General features: G+C 30.9%; 1 protein-coding gene across 4 annotated transcripts in view; it reads right to left on the bottom strand.

Moving 5' to 3' along the window:
* Positions 1-21,068, bottom strand: part of LOC143055028 (uncharacterized) — a 71,164-nt gene that overhangs the window by 41,062 nt on the left and 9,034 nt on the right. For 3 of the 4 annotated variants that reach the window (XM_076228164.1, XM_076228163.1, XM_076228161.1), the window contains exons 3-13: positions 20,527-20,574; positions 15,489-15,598; positions 12,889-12,956; positions 12,080-12,252; positions 10,526-10,759; positions 9,300-9,374; positions 8,467-8,667; positions 7,056-7,280; positions 4,594-4,758; positions 1,400-1,624; positions 731-883 (exon numbers count right to left, since the gene is read on the bottom strand). In XM_076228164.1, coding sequence (XP_076084279.1) covers positions 731-883; positions 1,400-1,624; positions 4,594-4,758; positions 7,056-7,280; positions 8,467-8,667; positions 9,300-9,374; positions 10,526-10,759; positions 12,080-12,252; positions 12,889-12,956; positions 15,489-15,598; positions 20,527-20,574 — 1,677 coding nt within the window. The remainder of the gene's footprint in view (positions 1-730; positions 884-1,399; positions 1,625-4,593; positions 4,759-7,055; positions 7,281-8,466; positions 8,668-9,299; positions 9,375-10,525; positions 10,760-12,079; positions 12,253-12,888; positions 12,957-15,488; positions 15,599-20,526; positions 20,575-21,068) is intronic. The other variant, XM_076228162.1, reaches the window with a different exon arrangement.

Genomic DNA, 21,068 nt, shown 5'->3' with positions numbered 1-21,068 from the left:
TTCTTGTTGTCTTCATTTAAAACATAGAGTGAAAAATGTTACTTTGTACAATGCTGATTTCATATCAGTATTGTCACATCACTTTTCTTCTAAAAAAGGGGCTAATTAAGGGCTGGAAAATAAGTTTTACTTTTGTGTTGACATCTGTAAAATATCTTGAGTTGAAGGAAATCTTAGTTCCAGTATAAAGATAATATAAGACAAATAGGCTCTTCATAGTTTCTAAGCCACATACAAACAAGAATGTGTCCACCATACACAGATGCCCCACTCACACTATCATTTTGCATGTTCATTGGACCGTGAAATTTGGTAAAAAATATAATTTGGCATTAAAATTAAAAAGATCATACCATAGGAACATGTGTACTAAGTTTAAAGTTGATTGGACTTCAACTTCATCAAAAACTACCTTGACCAAAAACTTTAACCTGAAACTCCCATTTTCATTTTCTATGTTCAGTAGACCGTGAAATTTGGCTTTAAAATTAGAAAGATTATATCATGAGCAACAAGTGTACTAAGTTTCAAATTGATTGGACATCAGCTTCATCAAAAACTACCTTGACCAAAAACTTTAACCTTAAGCGGGACGAACGGATGGACGAAACGGACCCACAGACCAGAAAACATAATGCCCTCTACTATCATAGGTGGGGCATAAAAATTTGATATAATTCTGACATTAACCCACTATTGTATATTTACCTGTAGTTTATTGTATATTTACCTGTAGTTTGAGTTGTTGTTGATGCTGTGGTTGATACCTGTGTTGGTATTGGTGAAGAAAGTGGTTCTACACAGTCCTGTTCTGGATAGAACCCACTGTTACAGCTTTCCTGACTGGCAAGTCGCACATCAGAACCACATTCTTTTAAAGCAGCTATAAAACGAAAATAAAAATAAAAATTTTTAGCGATTTCTGTAATTTAGTTCTTTTTTTATTTCGATATTACCTCTTTTTCTCCTATCAGTTCAACAGAAAAAATTATCTTTTACAAATATGTATGCTTCTTTCGAAGGCAGATTTTGAGCGTAAATGAACGGTGACCTCATTTTTTTATTTTGTTTTTCTATTAAGTATAAGATAAAGTTCATTTATAGAAAAATATAGCGACATCCTATATTAAGAAAAAAAATTGATTTAGACCTGCGAGCCCCCTTAATATATGCTTAGTGGATGCTAATTTTGAAGTCTTTTGTTTTACTTTCATTGATAATATACTTACTATTGATAGGAGATACCAATTTGTATTGATTTTGATTGTATAGGTAAACCACAAACTTTAATATTCCACAAATCATTTTTTTGACTTTGGCACAACTACAAATTCAACATCCCAGAAAATACAATTCTTCCTCAATCCACAAAGATCTACAGTTATCCATTATGTCTTACCTAAACACAGACTTTTACATGGATTCTTTTTGTGTCCCTGATCACAATGTGGGAAAAATGACGAACAATAAAACAGCGTAGCATTAGCTGAACAGGTATCATTGATATAACTATTAAAGGTCTTTAGGGCTTCATCCTGGCTGTTTTGGCTGTAGAAATTAGGAAAGGTTGTCTTAGTTAAACCAACTGGATGACAGACATTGGCTTGTACAGCTTCACACTTCTCTACAAGTAAACATAATGGTCATATCATGACATAAAAGAAACGTTTGTCTTAACTTCTTCATAAAATGTTGTGAGAATTCTTTGGATTTTTTATTGTAAGTAGTAGAAGGAATCTATGTATTTAAGAATAATCCATCATTTAACCATTGTCAATTTAATTTTATAACAAGATATGCTGTTCTTTACAAATAAATTATTTTGAATTCACATCCTGCTTCTTGTTATGTCTAAATTCAACTGATGATGGTCTATGAATTACATAAAACATTTAATAATAAGAACTTTTCTATGCCTTTTAATACACAACTTACCAAAAACATGACATAATTTGTTATTTTTGTTGTTGGGTTGACTTAAACCTGAGATAAATAACCCTTAGAAGGATTGTCAGTTTGGGATATCTCCCCACTCATGCATCCTTAACTGTTATTAGTATACCAAACAAATATTGGCATTTAATTTAACATGAGGAAAAAAGAGTGTGATTATTAGGTCTTTCCACTTTTCTGTGGAAAGACCTATTGTATTTGTTCTGATTATTATTATTATTCTGATTATTATTAGGTCTTTCCACTTTTCTGTGGAAAGACCTATTGTTTTTCTTCTGATTATTATTTTTTTTTTCTTCCGCCAAATTTTGTTCTTGCGATAAACATTTGTTTTGCAATATGTCGCTTAGATATTTGGTATATGATATTGAACAGTTTATGCGCTTTTGAAATTTACCCTGCGTAACCGAATACTTTTCTTTGTAGGAGTTATCTCCCCAAACACTGTTTTCCTTGTGCTCACAACTCCTTCGCAACCGTAAAAGATTACGACAAATTTATTTTATAAAATTGCTCGTTATATCCTTCGCATGATTTGTTCAATTTCGACCGAAGCAATATGAACGCTCCATATGAGAGTTATTTCCCTTTTTGTATTTGAAATTTTAAAATGTATTTTAAACTGGAACACCATAAGTGATAGAGACCTAGGATCTTTTGATTTGAGGTCCTTGGTCCAAAAAAATGAAAATTAGGTCAAGGTCAAAGGTCAAGGTCATATTCTAATTTTTGAATTTGTCTTATTTTCACTCATTTTCATTAATCTTATAAGATATCGACAAATTATTTTGTATAAATTGTTAGTTGCGACATGTTGTAACTAAATAATTTTAGTTGAAAGGGTGCGTAAACAATAAACGGGAGTTTTAGCCCCTATCATATCTTAAATTATGTTTAAAGTGATATAACTTATTAACCATACATATTAGAGACTAGGGTCTTTTGATTTGAAATCCTCAGTTTGTGACCTTGAAATTGAGGTTAAGGTCATAGGTTAATTTGACGTTCTAGATTTTGACCTTTGCTTTAAATTCATATCTAAACATCATAAAGCCATATGAACTGACATTTTAGACTGATTTTTTATATTTCAATATCAAAATAGATATTAACTGGTGGAAAGACCTTCAATTGTTCTCTGAACAATTGGTTTTTAATTATTATTATTATTATTTTTTTTTTTTTTTTTTTTTCTTCCGCCAAATTTTGTTCTTGCGATAAATGTTTGTTTCGCAATATGTCGCTTAGATATTTCTCATATGGTATCGTATAGTTTATGCGCTTATAAATTTCACCCTGCTAAGGCGAACCATTTTCTTTGTACGAGTTATCTCCCTATTCACTGTTTATCATCAGAGTGCATCTCCTTCGTAACAAAAAAAGATATCAACAAAATTCTTTTTACAAATTGTTCGTTACATCCTCAGGAATTTTTGGCTAATTTGGAACGAAGCGATTGGATGAAATTTTATAGGAGTTATCTACCATTACAAAATAAATTAGTCGGTATGTGTTTTCAACTCATCAACTATTAACCATATAATCCTGGAATGTTTTTATTTGAGGCCCTAGGTCCTAACTTAGAAAATTAGGTCAAGGTCAAAGGTCAAGGTCAAGTTCTAAATTTTGACTTTACCTTGTTTTGAGATTTTCTCCGACACTTTTAAAGATATACATTAAAGAACAAGTGCAAAATGTTTGCTTTATTTTAATGAAGATATGTTACATTTGGTCTGATACAATTAAATGGCATCTTATAGGAGTTAGTGCCCCTGAAATGTCTTAATATAAGGTTATTTGATTATAACTTCAACTAAGTTCATTATAAAGCCATATGACCTTGTACAAAAGGTTAGGTGACACATGACCTTGAAAAATGACAACCGGAAGTGACCTTGAGTAGCTATTTTTGCACTTTTTTCATATCAAAGTACTCAGAATCCATATATTTTGTAACTTAAATACATTAACTTATCAATAAAGACTAGAAATGACTTTCTGTAAACCGGAAGTGGTCAATTATATCCCGGTTTACAGGCAAAAGTATATAGAAACTATATATTTTTGGAATCAGTGTGAAAGAAGCTATCATATGAGACCGAAAGTAACATTTTCTTAACCGGAAGTAGCATATGATCGCCTTTAGTTCACTTTCAAGCATATCAAAGCCATTATTTATCGCATCAGTCTGAAGAAACTAGCTTCTTTTCAAAATTTCTTTGATGCGGAAAGGCCTTCAATTGTTCTCTGAACAATTGGTTTTTAATTCTATTTGTTATGGTTATTCACCAACCCTTCTGATTTGAACAAAACAATCAAAATTAATTAAAATCATATGATATTCTATTAGCCAATAGATTTATTAAATTATACCATGAGATATAGAAGTTGATGATTTTGTTGTTTGCTGTGAATGTTAAGGGTTAATACATTATTGATCTACACACTGACTTAGAAGTAATTGGCAGAATTTGTTGGAATTTTTGGTCTTTGATGCTCTTCAACTTTGTACTTCATTTGCCTTTTTAACTTTTTTTTTATTTGAGTGGCACTGATGTGTCTTTTGTAGACGAAACATGCATCTGTTGAAATACAAAATTTCAATCCTTGTTTCTATGATGAGTTTATTTATGACCTTACCTGATGAAGTGGTAGTTTCTAATGGCTGTGTTGATGGCTGTGTTGTTGGCTGTGTTGGTGTGGGAGGTGAGGGTAATGGACGAACACAGTATCGATCGTTAAACAAGTTACAGTCTTTCTCAGTGAAAAGCTGTAACGCATTGTCACCACATTCTCTCATGGCCGCTGATAAAATAAATTGTTAATTAAATCTTTTAAAGCTTCAACAATATATAATAATTCTTATATACATTCATATACTTAATGTATATAAATATGCTAATATACTTATTGCCTATTTCAAAAGAATTTTTGAATGAGCCATATAATGATGAAGCTTTTTCAATTGTTGCAAGTACTATCCAGTTCTCAATTCTTTGAATGTGACATCCGCTTATGAACATGAGCAACACAAGGTCTGCGATATGTAGAGCATGTTCTGCTTACCCTTCTTGAGCACATGAGATTAAGCCCCAATGTTTGATCATGCTTTTGTTGTTTGGTGTTCAGTTTAAATATAGTATTTTATAGACTTTTTTTTCTTCTTTTTTTTCTTTTTTGTAATTATTTTGTCTGTCCCTCTTCCAACTTATGAGTCTAAATTCTTACTTTGGTGTCTTCTGCATTTTTTTTGACACACAATTTACATAACAACACATTTAAGGTTCTCACTATACAAGAAATATTTGTTACATTTTGGTGCTATGAAATATCATCCAATAAAACCTGATATTTCACATGTGTAATAAATTCTGAGAATTTACCTTTTTGATTTCACATTACATACAAAAGTTGTTAAAACATTGCCTAGGAGTAATTAAATCAAAACATTGAGTATGATTTTTTTTGGGGGGCAAATTTTGTTTGCTGTTCTGACAAATTACTTGACCTACAGCAGTTGGCCGTGTATCCCTGTGAATTAGCCACTGGATAACCAAGGAATTTATTCAGTGAATTCATATTAATGGGTAGTTTGTTAGTTTTACAGTTCATAGTTATTACATACATTTTGCAAAATATATTGTTTGAGTATGAACATCATCCAACATCATATGTTGACTTATAAATGTCATTAGTGTGTTTTTGAGTAGATGTCTCATTGACGGTACATTACATGATTAATACTGATTTTATACTTATTAGATCTCTTATAATATATAACTTTAAACTTAAGATGTCTTTTATCCCTGGCTTAGTATATATCTGGGATTTTGATTGGTTAACGCATGTCGTTACAAAACCCATAGCCCCTGGGTGTTGCTAACCCATATCCCCGGACGTTGCTAACCATTATCCCAGGGAACTTCACAAAAGTTTTCCTTAGTTCCATGATTGCTCCTTGTGAAATATTGAATTCTGTAGATTATCCATGATGTTTGTAATTAAATATTTAATTCATTAACGATGTTGTCCTATTATGCCGATCATTTACACTCTTTTCATTAAATGCATCACTTGACTGCCACATTTTCAAGGAATGGGACTACTGACCCAGCAATGCAAATGACCCACGTTGACTTCACACCATCTATGACGTAACTATCACAACATTGAGCGCCAAATTTGACTCAATCCAGTTTCTCTGTCTCTGTATTAAAAACATCTTATATCTGACTACCTGTAGGGTTCTACCAAAGGTAGTACTCTACACCCCGTTAAAAAATATGTAAAATTTTCAAATTTCAATAAAACTTTTAAAGATAATGAAAAAAACGTGGTTTTTACGTTACACTTTGTACCCGAAATTCCATAAAACTCGCCCGATTCGCACTAAGACCGGGGAAAAATTCGTTATCTATGTTCATATCCGTAGATATGGATATTTTAACACCCTGAAGTACTCCAGTACACCATGCGGTTATACGGATATGAACATAGATAACTAATAATATCTCCTTTTTTAGCATCAGTTTTGGTTCATGGTTTTGGACTTAAAACAAAGCAATGGTGTGTTCATTATTTGTATTGTGTTCCTTAGTACAATGCATTTAAATAAAAAGTCAAATATAGGACACATTTTGAGTAAAAATGTTAACCACCAAATAGGCACACACAACATTTTCAAATTTGGTTTCATCTTCTGACACCAGACTCTAACTTCTCTTGAACTGAATTTTAATGTGGGTATTGTTATGCGTTTACTTTTTCTGCATTGGCTAAAGGTATAGGGGGAGGGTTGAGATCTCACTAACATGTTTAACCCCGCCACATTTTTGCGCCTGTCCCAAGTCAGGAGCCTCTGGCCTTCGTTAGTCTTGTATTGTTTTAACTTTTAGTTTCTTGTGTACAATTTGGAGTTTAGTATGGCGTTCATTATCACTGAACTAGTATATATTTGTTTAGAGGCCAGCTGAAGGAGGCCTCTGGGTGCGGTAATTTCTCGTTGCAATGAAGACCTGTTGGTGCTGTTGTCTGCTCTATGGTCGGGTTGTTGTCTCTTTGGCACATTCCCCATTTCCAATCTCAATTTTATATAATATTACCTAAACACAAATCCTTGCATGGTTTTTCTAATGCACCTGCGTCACACCTGGGGAATAATGCTGCACAGTAAAACAAGGTGGAATTCTCTGAACATGTATCATTGATGAAATCATTAAAAACCAGCAACGCTTCGTACTGAGAATTCTGGTCAAAATGATTAGGAAATGTCGTCTGGTTTATACCAACTCCTTGACACTGAACTGCTTGTACATCTTCACAAAGAGCTAGAAATAAAAAATATTGATAATAAATAATAAATCATGCTATACAGTTATCATGGTTATGATACACCATTTCAGATACTATTGTATGTTATATAATAATAATAATAATAATAATAATAATAATAATAATATTTTATATAATAAAATATCAAGCATATTTATAATTACAATACACAATATATACGGTACATAAAGACAATACTAACACATATATGGTAAAATATATTGGCATTATTATGAGTGCAGCAATCCTTAAGTGTATGAAAAAATTTGCTGATATCTTATCAGGGATAACCCATAAAATCTCTAAAGCTTGTTTCCAATGGGGTCCCTTCATGTAAACGGCTTATAGTTTCAACATACAAAAAAAGATAACACACAAATTAATATGACATAAAAATTCATATAAAATTAATTTATATAAAAATATGATTAATAATATAAAAAGGAGTCTGATGAAGCCACACTATAACTTTTGGTCAAGTGATCTTTGAAGCTAATTTTGAATTTTTTTATTTTCTTGATTCTTTTAACATTAATTGGCAACATATTCCAATCTTGTATGCCATTAAAAATAAAATGTGTCTTTTTGTTGACTCTTAACTGGAGGAACCCAGAAGTTATATTCACTATATTTAGACCATGATTTATTCACAATTCTTATTGGACTTGACCTAGCTTTCAGTAATTTTTATTACTCTCAGATCGAAACTTTATGTACTAAATAGATATAAGAAAATGTGGTATGAGTGCCAATGAGACAACTGTCCGTCCAAGTCACAATTTGTAAAAGTAAACCATTATAGGTCAAGGTATGGTCTTCAATAGGGAGCTATAAAGGATCCCAAAACATACGACTAGTGTAAAACCATTCAAACGAGGAAACCAGCAGTTGTTTTTTTGTGCTTTGTGCTAGTTTGATCAATCAAGGAATTTACAGCTGATTTTTAGTATATTTTTATGTTGTGCCTTAACACCATTGTCCCAGATAATCAGGAGTGTTGAGTACTAAACATGTATAACTTTGACTCATTCTATATTCGTATCTATTTTTAGTCATGATATTCAGTGGTTTTTGTTGGTTGTTCTTTTGTCATATTTGTTTTCCAATTTACCTTATCTCCTCCCCTGATCAATGATTATCTTACATTCATTTCAACCAAATAACTGATAATTCAATGCAAACCTTTTGGTGTTGTTGATATTGGTTCTGTTGTTACTGTTGTCGTCTCTTCTGTAGTTGTCATGGTAGTTGTAGGATCTGTTGTCATGGTAGTTGTTGTGGCTTCTGTTGTCATGGTAGTTGTAGATTCTGTTGTCATGGTAGTTGTTGTGGCTTCTGTTGTCATGGCAGTTGTTTGTTCTGTTGTTGTTGATGTGGGCATGGCTACAGTTAATAAAAACAAATATAAATTTCAATTTACTAAGGAACTATATTATGCAAGTGTTTATCTAAAATAAACAAGTTGTTTGCCCAATGTTTTCTTAATTTAAGGACAAATAACATCTCAAAAGTAGGCATTTAATGATTAAAATGGTGTATAAAGTTTCTGCAAGCATTATAAATATATTATTATATTCATGACATTTCTGCAACTTAGAATTTTTCACTATCTCGTAATTGAGAGTGGACACATACTTCAAGCATGGCTGAATCAAAAATCACCATTAAAGGGAGAACAACTTACTCCAATTACTCCAGTAACATGTAGATTTAAGATTTGGACCAAATGGCTTGTTTGTAGTCTTGTAGATCTTATCTTGTTGATCATTTGGGCTACTTACAGTTTATATCTATCTATCTAAACAAATCAAACAAGTTGAATATACAAAATTATATATACTTTTTCACTTTTTTGGTCTTTTGGAAATTGTTGTTAAATGTGCTATATTTAGACCCATCTACCAAGAAATTTGTTTTGCATACACACATATAAAAATTGCAGTTTTTATCCAATGCAATCATAGGTTTGAATGTTGTTTTTAATTTAGACTTATATATAGAATATACCAACTTACTGAGACATATGTTACGATCTGTAGAATCCTCAAACAGAGAACAATCAATGGAGGCTGAACATTCTGTATTGTATTCTGAAACATTAAAATTATTAAATTTTACAGATATTTAAAGAACATTTTTTTATGAAATGATTAACAATTATAGTACATAGTACAAGTACATAGTACAAGTACATAGTACAAGTACATAGTACAAGTACATAGTACAAGTACATAGTACAAGTACATAGTACAAGTACATAGTACAAGCTTGTATTCATTTTTTGAAAGTTTTTTAATGGTAAACTAAACTTATTTTGATTTATAAAATAATGTCCTCCTCTTTCACTCACACATACTTCTGCTGTAAGCATAAATATGATTTCAATCACTCGGATTTGGAAAAAAAAAGAACAGTGCTTTCTGTTTTGAAAGTATGTAGGCAATTTCTGAACCAAACATTAGTACAACTATTCAACCATGTTAGGTTTCTTTAAACACTGAAATATATTTAAATTGGTGTAAACCAGGATAGTTTAACAATCTTTTCATCCACATGAGACAAATTGAAATAGCTATACAGTTAACATGGTTATATATAAGGACAAAATCAAAAGTTACTTGAAGATCATCATTTTGTATCATTATTTCCAGGTTTTAATGGTTGTTGTTATACTCAAAACAACCTCAAAATAACTGATTGCTGACTTACAATTATTATTTTCCTTTTACCAATGAACTGAAAAATTATCTCAGCCTAATGATAAGTGAAAATAATTAGAGAGGGGGTTTTATCTAAGAGTCAGGAATGGTCCTTTATGGTTGCAGTTCTATTGGATATATGCTTAATTACTCATAGAAATTATGTTTGTTTTGGGAATTTTGAAAGTCCTGTCCTTTCCTGTTCTCCAATTTTTAATTGATGATATCACTTATGGAGTATGAATGCCCTTTTCAGTCAGGGGTCAAATGGTAATTTTACAGCTACTGTTAGCATCTAATTGGTTAAAATCTTATCATGATTCCTCTATATATATATATTTCTATCATGATCGATTTGTTAGAGATCTCAAATATATGTCTGTTTCAGGGTTTTCTTTTTTAAATTTGAAGTGACAAGTCAAACTCAGTCGATTTATTTACCGTCATACACCAAAAATTACTGTCAACGTCATGTAGCAAAATTTTTTACCATCATTTCCAATGAGAGTTCCCACATTACAACCCTCACTAATTATACTTACGCTGACAAACACTTCTACATGGCAGTAATTGTCTTGCTTTGTTACAGCTTGGAAAATTAAGTCCACAAAGAAATAATGAGGTCAGACTAGAACAACCACTGTCAATCACGGGTTGTAAATCATTCTGGAAGTAGGTCACTGCATCCGCATAAGTTTTATGTTTATAAAAGTTCGGGAAACTTGTTGCATTATAAAATGATGAACACACATTAAAATCCAATGACACACATTTACCTGTAAAAATACACATGTACACATAAATTGAATGATAAAAAAAATTAATTCAGCTATAGGTTATTTTCTATAATTTTCATATTTGCTTGTGCTGATCAAACGTTTTGGAGCTGATAAGATTAATAATTCATTTTTATGGCATAGCAATATAATATTTCCCACAGAAAGTAACCAAAAGTTAGCATGCAATAAATTCTAATATTGCACTACTGCAATAAATCTTCAAAATTCATGACGTCATCAACGACAAAAACTTGTTTAAACCAATTTTTACTTTCAAATATTATATTGCTATACAATAAAAGGGTTATTGCATGAATATTGGGGAATATTTATGCAATTACCTTATAATATTGTTTACAAAGTCTTATTGTTGCTGCAGTACTGTTCATCCGAGATTCTTTAAAATTTGGATCTGCAGCTACTAAAAAGGTAAGAATTATTTGTTTCAGCAAATTATTTACTAATTTGTTTGATGGTTTTTCCCCTATACTATTGAGCACTTGATGTTGGTGTTTAACACTGTTTTAAATTACGTGGCTTATTTTCATAGAGAAAACTGAGCGTCTCTGTTCTACCCTTATTGTATATGTAGGCCTTGAAATGTTCAAAATTTATATAGTTTTTGAATGAAAACAAAAATTTTAAATTCAATTTAATAATACTTATACAAAAGATATTGACAAATATACTATTATGCCTACCCATGTTAAATTAGAGTAAAGTATGACATGAAATATTTATTTCCTACTTATTCACTCAAATATTTAATGTGTGCATTCATCAATGTAATTCCTTTTAAACAACATTCCCGCCAATTTAATTTTAACATAAAGTTTGAGGATGTTTTAGTGTATCATTACACGAAAAAATAGAAATATGAGTTTTATGAATGTTGATCCCTTTGTATATGTACCTTCATAATTACAATATATTACTGTGGATTCATATACTTTTGTGGATTAAGGAAAACTTACATGTTCATGGATAATTAATTTCATGGTTTTGCAAAAGACTGCACACAAGCCTATATAAAATTAGCTATTCCTTGAACATTTAATTTTGTGGTTCACCACCAAATCCATGAAAATTGGTATCCTTTTATAGCCGACTATGCAGTATGTGTTTGCTCATTGTTGAAAACCATATGTTGACCTATAGTTGTTAATTTCTGCGTCACTTGGTCTCTTGTGAAGAGTTGTCTCATTTGCAATCAAACAACATCTTTTTCTCTATATTCAACATATAATAAGGAAACCAGAGTAATTCCTGAACTTACAATATTTAGATAGTGAGGCTCCTGAGGTTTACATAACTTACCGCTGACATATATCTGTCTGGTATCTATGAGTAGAGAAGTTTTCCCTAATGACGACTCTAGTCGTATAATGTCTTCTATACCATTTGATAAATCAAAAACATCGAAAAATAATGTTTCTGAATACACATCTGGTCTAAATGAGATCTCGGAATGGACAAAGATACTGCCAGGGCTAAAAGTCAAATAAAAACATGTTTAGTGGACAATGTATAGTATACCAATACAACTAAGCCATTCACTTCAATATTGGTCAAATTGTCCTAAAAATAACATTCAATTGAGTTTAAAATGTCTGTGACATGCTCATTATCTGATTGCCTTACAAATAGTTGTGGCCTTTTGTCTTCTTTTTTCCATTGAAAATAAATGAAATGGATTAACTTTTTGTGTAATAAATGAACTATTGATCTCAATCTCATATTTCAATTTCATATGGACTGATTTCAAATAAATCTTATTTAGATCAAACGTAAGTGGCCCAAATTTGAGTAACTCAATTTCATGTGGCTAAAAATGGTCTAAGCAACAATCTAAATAATTTCATCTGGTTCAAGTGGCTCAATCATAACTCAATTTGAAAATTGGCTCATAGTAATTTCATGTGGCTAAATTTCATGTGCTTCAAATTCATGTAAATCTAAATTTTAAGTCATGCAAATTTAAAACTAGAGGCTCTAAAGAGCCTGTGTCGCTCACCTTGGTCTATGTGAATATTAAACAAAGGAAGCAGATGGATTCATGACAATATTGTGTTTTGGTGATGGTGATGTGTTTGTACATTTTACTTTACTATTGTTCATCGACTTACCTGAAATCCAGTACCCTGACACCAAGATAATATTGTGATACATTACTATTTTGCATGAGATTGTCAATCTGGAAAGACAAATGGACATATTGATTGGTTAATGGTTAAATATCATTTCTAAAATGTATTTTTAATGAAACACTTTTAAAAAAAACCTCCAGTGATTTTGTGGTAGTGTACTTGGTTAAGAAAGTGACTTGGAGAGTTTGGGTTTTGAAATGATCCCAGGTTAAACCAAAGATTTGTATTAGTTTATTCTCCACAAAGAACACATCATTTAGGAGAAGGACCACAGGAAGGTCGGCCTGGACTCAGAATAATAACACATCATTTAGGAGAAGGACCACAGGAAGGTCGGCCTGGACTCAGAATAATGTTTCCAAGGAAGGTGACATGTCTTTCCCTGTACTGTTACCTTGTGAACTAGCACATGAAAAATCCATTTCAAAATCCCAGTCTACCATAGTACAAAACAGGGTCCAAATTCATATTCGATCAACATGCAATCCTTCTGAATATCCATTTAATGTGTTAAAACTATCTTCAGTTTAGAAGTTCTGTAAATCATATCAATTATTCTTTAGATTTAAAAAAAAAATGTATTGATGCAGATCAATAATTAAGAGGAATTTTCTTTGACATATTGGTTATAAGTATTGTCTCACATACATCTCCTATGCATAACATTTCCATAAGTCATAATTATTAATATGATGAAATATCAATTTACAACATTGTTAATTAACAATTCATAAGATAATTCAATGTTCTATTGACTTTTTAAAATATGTATGTTAAATTTAGCCATACTATTCAAAAACTCTAAATTAAATTGAACTGTTAACAGTTTTTCATTCCCCAGTGTCTTGGTAGTATTACAGCATTAATAAATTAGCAATACAGCCCCTGAGCACAATGAACATATTTGTTTGAACACTTAATGGAATATTATGGGAAACACAGTCAGTGTCATCCAATTTACTTAATTACTGTCAACTCTGTAGTGAAAAAAAAAATCTTCTGTTAAATGAAAAAATCTACCTGACATGCAGCATATGTTTATCTGGCTCTCTTTATTTAAAGTATTCATGAAAGAAAAATGCCTTTTCCATGGTCATGTTGTAATTTCATGTTGTTGCTTGACCTTTTCATATATGTTTATTGGTCTTGAGAGAAGCCACTTTTTTGTAAATTATTGACTTTAAGAAGTCAATGATCTCTTTGTAGATTACATAATGATAAATTTACTTCTTGAAGTCATAGTTTGATTACTTCTAAAGGTCAGTTTGATTTAACTTAAAGGGAGATAACTCATGTAAAATATAGATTAAAACCTCGGAGTCAAAAGCAAAATTAGACTTCTGATGTCTGAGCTGAGACTGATGAAGCTGCTAATTCTTTGTCAATTTAATAATTTCATTTTTGTTGAGCCTTCGACTTTAGTCGAAAAAGCGAGACTAAGCGATCCTACATTCCATCGTCGTCGGCGGCGTCCACAAATATTCACTCTGTGGTTAAAGTTTTTGAAATTTTAATAACTTTCTTAAACTATACTGAATTTCTACCAAACTTGGACAGAAGCTTGTTTATGATCATAAGAAAGTATCCAGAAGTAAATTTTGTAAAAATAAAATTCCATTTTTTCCGTATTTTACTTATAAATGGACTCAGTTTTTCTGCGAGGAAACATTACATTCACTCTGTGGTTAAAGTTTTTAAAATTTTAATAACTTTCATAAACTATCCTTGATTTGTACCAAACTTGGACAGAAGCTTGTTTATGATCATAAGATAGTATCAAGAAGAAAATTTTGTAAAAATAAATTTCCACTTTTCTGTATTTTACTTATAAATGGACTTAGTTTTTCTGCAAGGAAACATTACATTCACTCTGTGGTTAAAGTTTTTAAAATTTTAATAACTTTCATAAACTATCCTTGATTTGTACTAAACTTGGACAGAAGCTTGTTTATGATCATAAGATAGTATCAAGAAGAAAATTTTGTAAAAATAAATTTCCACTTTTCTGTATTTTACTTATAAATGGACTTAGTTTTTTTTGCCAGAAACAAAACATTCACTCTGTGGTTTAAGTTTTTAAAATTTTTATAATGTTCTTAAACTATCCTGGATTTCTACCAAACTTAGACAAAAGCTTGTTTCTGATCATAAGATGTTATTCAGAAGTAAATTTTGTAAAAAAAAAATTCACTTTTTCCGTATTTTACTTATAAATGGACTTAGTTTTTCCTCCAGTTAACATTACATACAGTCTGCAGTTAAAGTTTATAAAACATTTATTAGATTCATAAACTATACTGGACTTTTTTACCAAACTTGGAAGCTTCTTTCAATCAAAAGACAGTATCGAGAGGGAAATTTTTATTGATGTTTTTCCTCATTTTTGTTGAGTCTGCAATTAACAGCAAAAGTAGGCGAGACACTGGGTTTCGTGGAACCCTTACAAATTTTTTTTTCATGTATGATGTTTCTAAGAAAAAAAAATATTTTAAAATTTAGCAGTGATTGCATTTTACAGTTTTTTGTTCATTGATGTTTTTTGTTCATTGATGTTTGTGTGAAAATATAAATATACATACCTCTTGTGTATAATTTTTTGACAAAGTTTTATAAAAATCAGATGAAGAATTATATAATTGATTGGACCAATCATTCTTCAGCTTCACACTACTATCTAAAACTATGTTACCTAGAAATAAAATAGAAGACAAACATTAAGTGACTATTAGATATGCCTCAGACATAGCTAAAGAATATTTTATATGGTGTAAATTATGTTTAAATAACATTCAGTGACTCTTACAATTACAGGCCTCTGACAAAACTATTCTTAAATTAAGATCGTTAACTTGTATGGTGTAAATTGCTTATAACATTTCTTGAAATGAAATACTGTAAATTTAGAAGGATTATTGTGAGGTTTTTATCATTGGTAATACTGTGACTGGGTGAGTATCGCAATTATAAGATGCAGAAATGCAATAATTATTCTCGCAATTTAGTCCAATCCCCAAAAAAGGCAATAATAAATGTATGTAATAATCTTTTTGTCTACAATACTGTGATTACGCAGTTTCAATTCAAAGTGATACTTTATTTGTGAAATAAGACCCTGTACTTAATTTCACTCCTCTAATGTTATAACAAATTCAATAGGTGTTGTCAATGACACTGTATCAACATGAAACAAGAACTCCTTGACAAAGGTAGAGCTACCTCCTTTTCTTCTTTATTTACATTGATGAGGCTAGAAATGGGGTACACTGCATGATGATATAATGGTTAAATTGACATCCATTAGATGCTGACAGTCACTGCAATAGGAGGTTTGACGAATGACGATAAAAAAATAAGGGTTATATGAAGCTAATGTTAGCAAAAATGGGTAGTTTGACACTGACAATTGATTATAAAAGGAATTCCTTATCTTATTAAATATCAATAGATTGAATATAAAGAGAAACTAATTGAAATATCAGAAATTATTTAACTCTTGACCAAATAACAATAAAAAAATATTTAACTCTTGGCCAATCAACATTGATTAATACTTACTTAAAAACCAGACACAATCACAAATTAACATGTTTTTCAGTAACATGTTACCGGTAATTATTTTTCAACATTCAAATTTTAGTTAGAAATGAGTATATCACAGGATGGTTAAACAGATAAAAATTATAATGGAACCGTTCTGAACATCTGTTCAATAACCAGAAAGAACTGCTGGATTTCCAAGAAAACTAGTTTACTACAATTTCAAAAATCAAAAAAAATAAACCACAAAGTCCTATTTCTCCCCAGTTTATCAGAATTGGTTTGTTTCATCAAAGGTTAAACTGTATTCTTGTATCAAAAGTAACAAATGATTGACTATATACCTAAAGGATTGTCATTTTTAAAAAAGCCTAATCGTTGTTTTGAGGTTAATGTATTTATATACATGTAGCAACTAAGTGTAGATTAGTATGTACTTATATATTCTTTGACATGTTTGTCCAAAATCTGGGACTACATGTACTACATGAAGTCATCTATAAGTCCTAGCCAAAATTGATGATAATAATTAGCATAAAGTAATTCAAAGGACATTATCCTTTTCATAGGATTGTTTTGAAATATATTTTAAAGTATAGTTCATATTTCGGTGTTGATTGAGACTGAGATTACGATGTGAACTGTAAATTGTATCAGGAATAGATTACATTAGCTGTATTTGGGAAAACTTTTAGGAAAGTTTGGTTCTCAATGCTCTTTAACTTCGTACTTTATTTGGCCCTTTTAACATTCTTTTATTTGAGCATCACTGATGAGTTTTTTTGTAGATGAAACAAGCGCCTGGTGGAAATATAAAATTTCAATTCTGGTATCTAAGTTGAGTTTATTTGTAGTAGTCTCAGATTCAGACTTACATGTTAAGACTCCATTACAAAAAAAAATATTTTAAATAAAAGAATTGAAAGAGAACAAAAGAAACCAAATAGATGGGAAATGAATCATAACATTAACTGATCTGATTTCAATTAAAATACTTTTTATGTAAATGTAGGTTTTGTAACGACCACAACTAACACACAGAGAACATGACAATGTAAACATGGCAATCATAAGGCCAAAATAAAAAAGATGTGTGTTTCCTATTACCCTATTCTCTCCACTTTTCAGCTCAAAAATACCCTACCCTAAAAAAAAATTGTCATTTTTTAAAAAGCACTGTTAAAGTCTGAATGTCCCTCCCATACACTCAATGTAAAAAAATATAGTAAAATAAAAAAAAATCCCTACCTACATAAACTATTATTTTCAAATATAGGAAACTCACATATTTATTTGTTTTTGGCCTAATGAGAATAGATCATGTCATTGAAACACATGTTAAACAATATAATAGACAAAACTCAAACAAGCTAATTGTCATCCCTTTAAACTAACACTCATCCTTAATGTATCAAGTTTAATTTATATCCTTTTGGGTTTGTTTAAAATTATCATGATAATATGGATACACTTTTAAATTTGTTTTTCTTGATTGTACTTTATAATAAAGATGAACTACTATAGGTGCATTTTAGAATAAGAAGTTGTATTAAATATCTAAAAAAGTAGCTTTTAAAATTTTACCGATTTACAATCACTAATTAAAAATTTAAGCAGCGCAGACAAAAATAATACCACAACGCCAAGACTGATAGAAATAAGTTAAAAAATAAAACTGTGTGGGGCCCTGATCTCTTAAGGGCATGGAGAGAACACTGCACTTGAGCATTCCATTTCTAGATACATGTACATTGAAATCCTTGCTATTGTCAACCTGATTATTAACCATTATAGATCTGACAAAACTGTTTATCCTTTCACAAAAAATTGTATTGCCTGAGAGTTCAACAATCTGTTGTTATATTATACTACTGACAAACTACTGATGAACTATCATGACTATTGGGTGACTGCTGTCACAGACAAGGATCGACTTCTGAGGAACAACAGACATACTGACAAAGCTAATGATAGACTAATGACCCACTTTAATGACAGACTACTAACTGCCTACTGATAGACTAAAGACAGACTACTGACAGACAGGTTACTAATAGATCACTAACAGACTAATGATAGACTACTGACTGACTATTGACAAACTTCTAACTGACTTCTTACGGAATACCTAAAGACTTCTGATAGACAGGTTACTAATAGATCACTAACAGACTAATGACGGACTACTGACTGCCTATTGACAAACTACTAACTGACTTCTTACAAAATACTTATACTTCTGATAGACTATGGACAGATTACTGACAGACTTCTTAAGACTATGGATAGATTACTGACAGACTTCTGATAGACAATGGACAGATTACTGACAGACTTCTATGGACAGATTACTGACAGACTTCTGACAGACTATGGACAGATTACTGATAGACTTCTGACAGACTATGGACAGATTACTGACAAACTTCTGATAGACTATGGACAGATTACTGACAGACTTCTGATAGACTATGGACAGATTACTGACAGACTAATAACAGACAGTTGATGGACTTCTAATGAACTACTAACACATTACAGCCATGACTGTCAGTTCATGCACTACTGCTGGTGGTGTGCCACTATTGAAATGGAACATTAATACTGCAGAGGAAGTATTCTAATTAAAAGTTGCACTTTTTTTTGAAAATTGAAAATTTCAATCTGAGTCATTTTATATTTTAATATAAACAGGAAATTTTGAATCATTCAGGAAAAAAATTTGTTGATTAAAGTCCCAATTACTGGAAAAGCATTTTATATTATCATATACATGTAGGTGTTTGTCATTACTTGATAATCAAATGATATCTGTTGTTTATAAATATGACAAGCCTTACTGCTATTAGTTTAGATTGGACAAATAATTCATTTTTTTATCACTTGAAATTTCTCAGTACTGCTTTAGGGGGAAATGATCAACAAGAATTGTGTTAAAATGTTATCCTGGTCACCACACTTTGACAACAACTATGATGTACATATATGTATATCTATAAAAAAAAAAAGTGTGGTATGGTTGCCAATGAGAAACTCTCCACAAGAGTCCAAAATGACACAGAAATTAACAACTATAGATCACCGTACAGCCTTCAACAATGAGAAAAACCCAAACCACGTAGTCGGCTATAAAAGGCCCCGAAATGACAATGTAAAACAATTCAAACGAGAAAAACTAACAGCCTCATATATATATATACAAAAAATGAACAAAAAACAAATGTAACACATAAACAAACAACAACCACTGAATTACAGGCTCCTAACAGTAATCAATAATAATAGACAGTGCATGAAATATACAGTTAAACACTAAAAGACAACTGTCAGTTGTCTCATTTCTGGGACTTTTAGTGCTGACTATTTGGTATGTACTTTGCTCATTGTTAAAGGCTGTATAGTGGCCTATATAACAGTTGATAATTTCTATGTCACATGGTCTATTGAGAAAAGTTGGCAATCATACCACATCACCTTTTAATAGAAACTAATTTGGCCAGTAATTCAAATGTGATACTTCTGATATTCACTTTGTTAGTTCATCTTATTTAGAATAGTACTTATCCATATTCTAACATTCCTCAGAAACTTTAATGGAAAACACCAAGAGTGATCAGCAGGGATTGACAGATTTGCCAATACTCTCCTGCATATTTTTTTTCAACTGCAAAAACCGTGATGCACATGTACAGTCAATGTATTGTAATACATGTTGTAAGAAAATACAGACTTCACATTTACTTCATTAGTTAATATACAAGGCTGTAACATGTAAAGATTCATATATATTTACATGATATACAGATATGTGGTCCCCATGAAAGGCACTATGAAAAACAGGTTTATTATCTGTCATGTTTGTAGACATGTATGGAAGAGACAATTTTCATGAAACCAGTGGTGAATCAGGGGGTTGGAACCCCCTTTTTATTTTGACAATCAATGCATTTGAATGTGGACATATAGTTGGAACCCAACCCCTTGCCCCCGTTAATCCTGCAGATGCTTACTAATAATAAATACATTGTTAATTTAGTAGATCTGTTAATGGTATTTTGACTAGAACATTGTATAACTTACTTTGTGTTGTAGAGACAGAACTTTGTGTAGTTGTCTCAGGATTTTGATCTGAAACAAGCAGAATATGTTAGTATAGCATATACTGCTAAGCTTTTATTAATTAATATATTGATAAGGAATTGGTATGGTATTGGAATTTCTACAGTCCATTACTATTATTTTTCCTAGGGAATTAAAAGCATGAAATATGTTGAGATCTATGAACTATCAGAATAATTAAGGTAAATCTAAACTGCTGAAGCTTTTGATAACATTTATATAATAAGTTATATCCATATAAATCCTACAGAGTTTGCCATAAATATCATTTTTTTTAATTAGCTTTTTTTTAAGGAACAACAGTTTTCACTAAAAACAAAGTTTTTGATGGAGGCATGTATTGAGCTTGTAATTGCATATGGTCTATTTCAGGTATACTCAATAATTAACAGTTGTATGTAAGAAATGTATAAAAAGGGATAAACCTTGTAAAATCCAGTGAAATTTTACTGTGGTTAAATGTTTGCTTTTCTTCAGCTGCTGGGAACAAAGCAAAAAATAAA

The sequence above is a fragment of the Mytilus galloprovincialis genome, chromosome 12, assembly GCF_965363235.1.
Source record: "Mytilus galloprovincialis chromosome 12, xbMytGall1.hap1.1, whole genome shotgun sequence".
In the NCBI taxonomy this organism is placed as follows: domain Eukaryota; kingdom Metazoa; phylum Mollusca; class Bivalvia; order Mytilida; family Mytilidae; genus Mytilus; species Mytilus galloprovincialis.
Note: the sequence above shows the minus strand (reverse complement) of the source record. Positions and strands in the feature narration are given on the sequence as shown.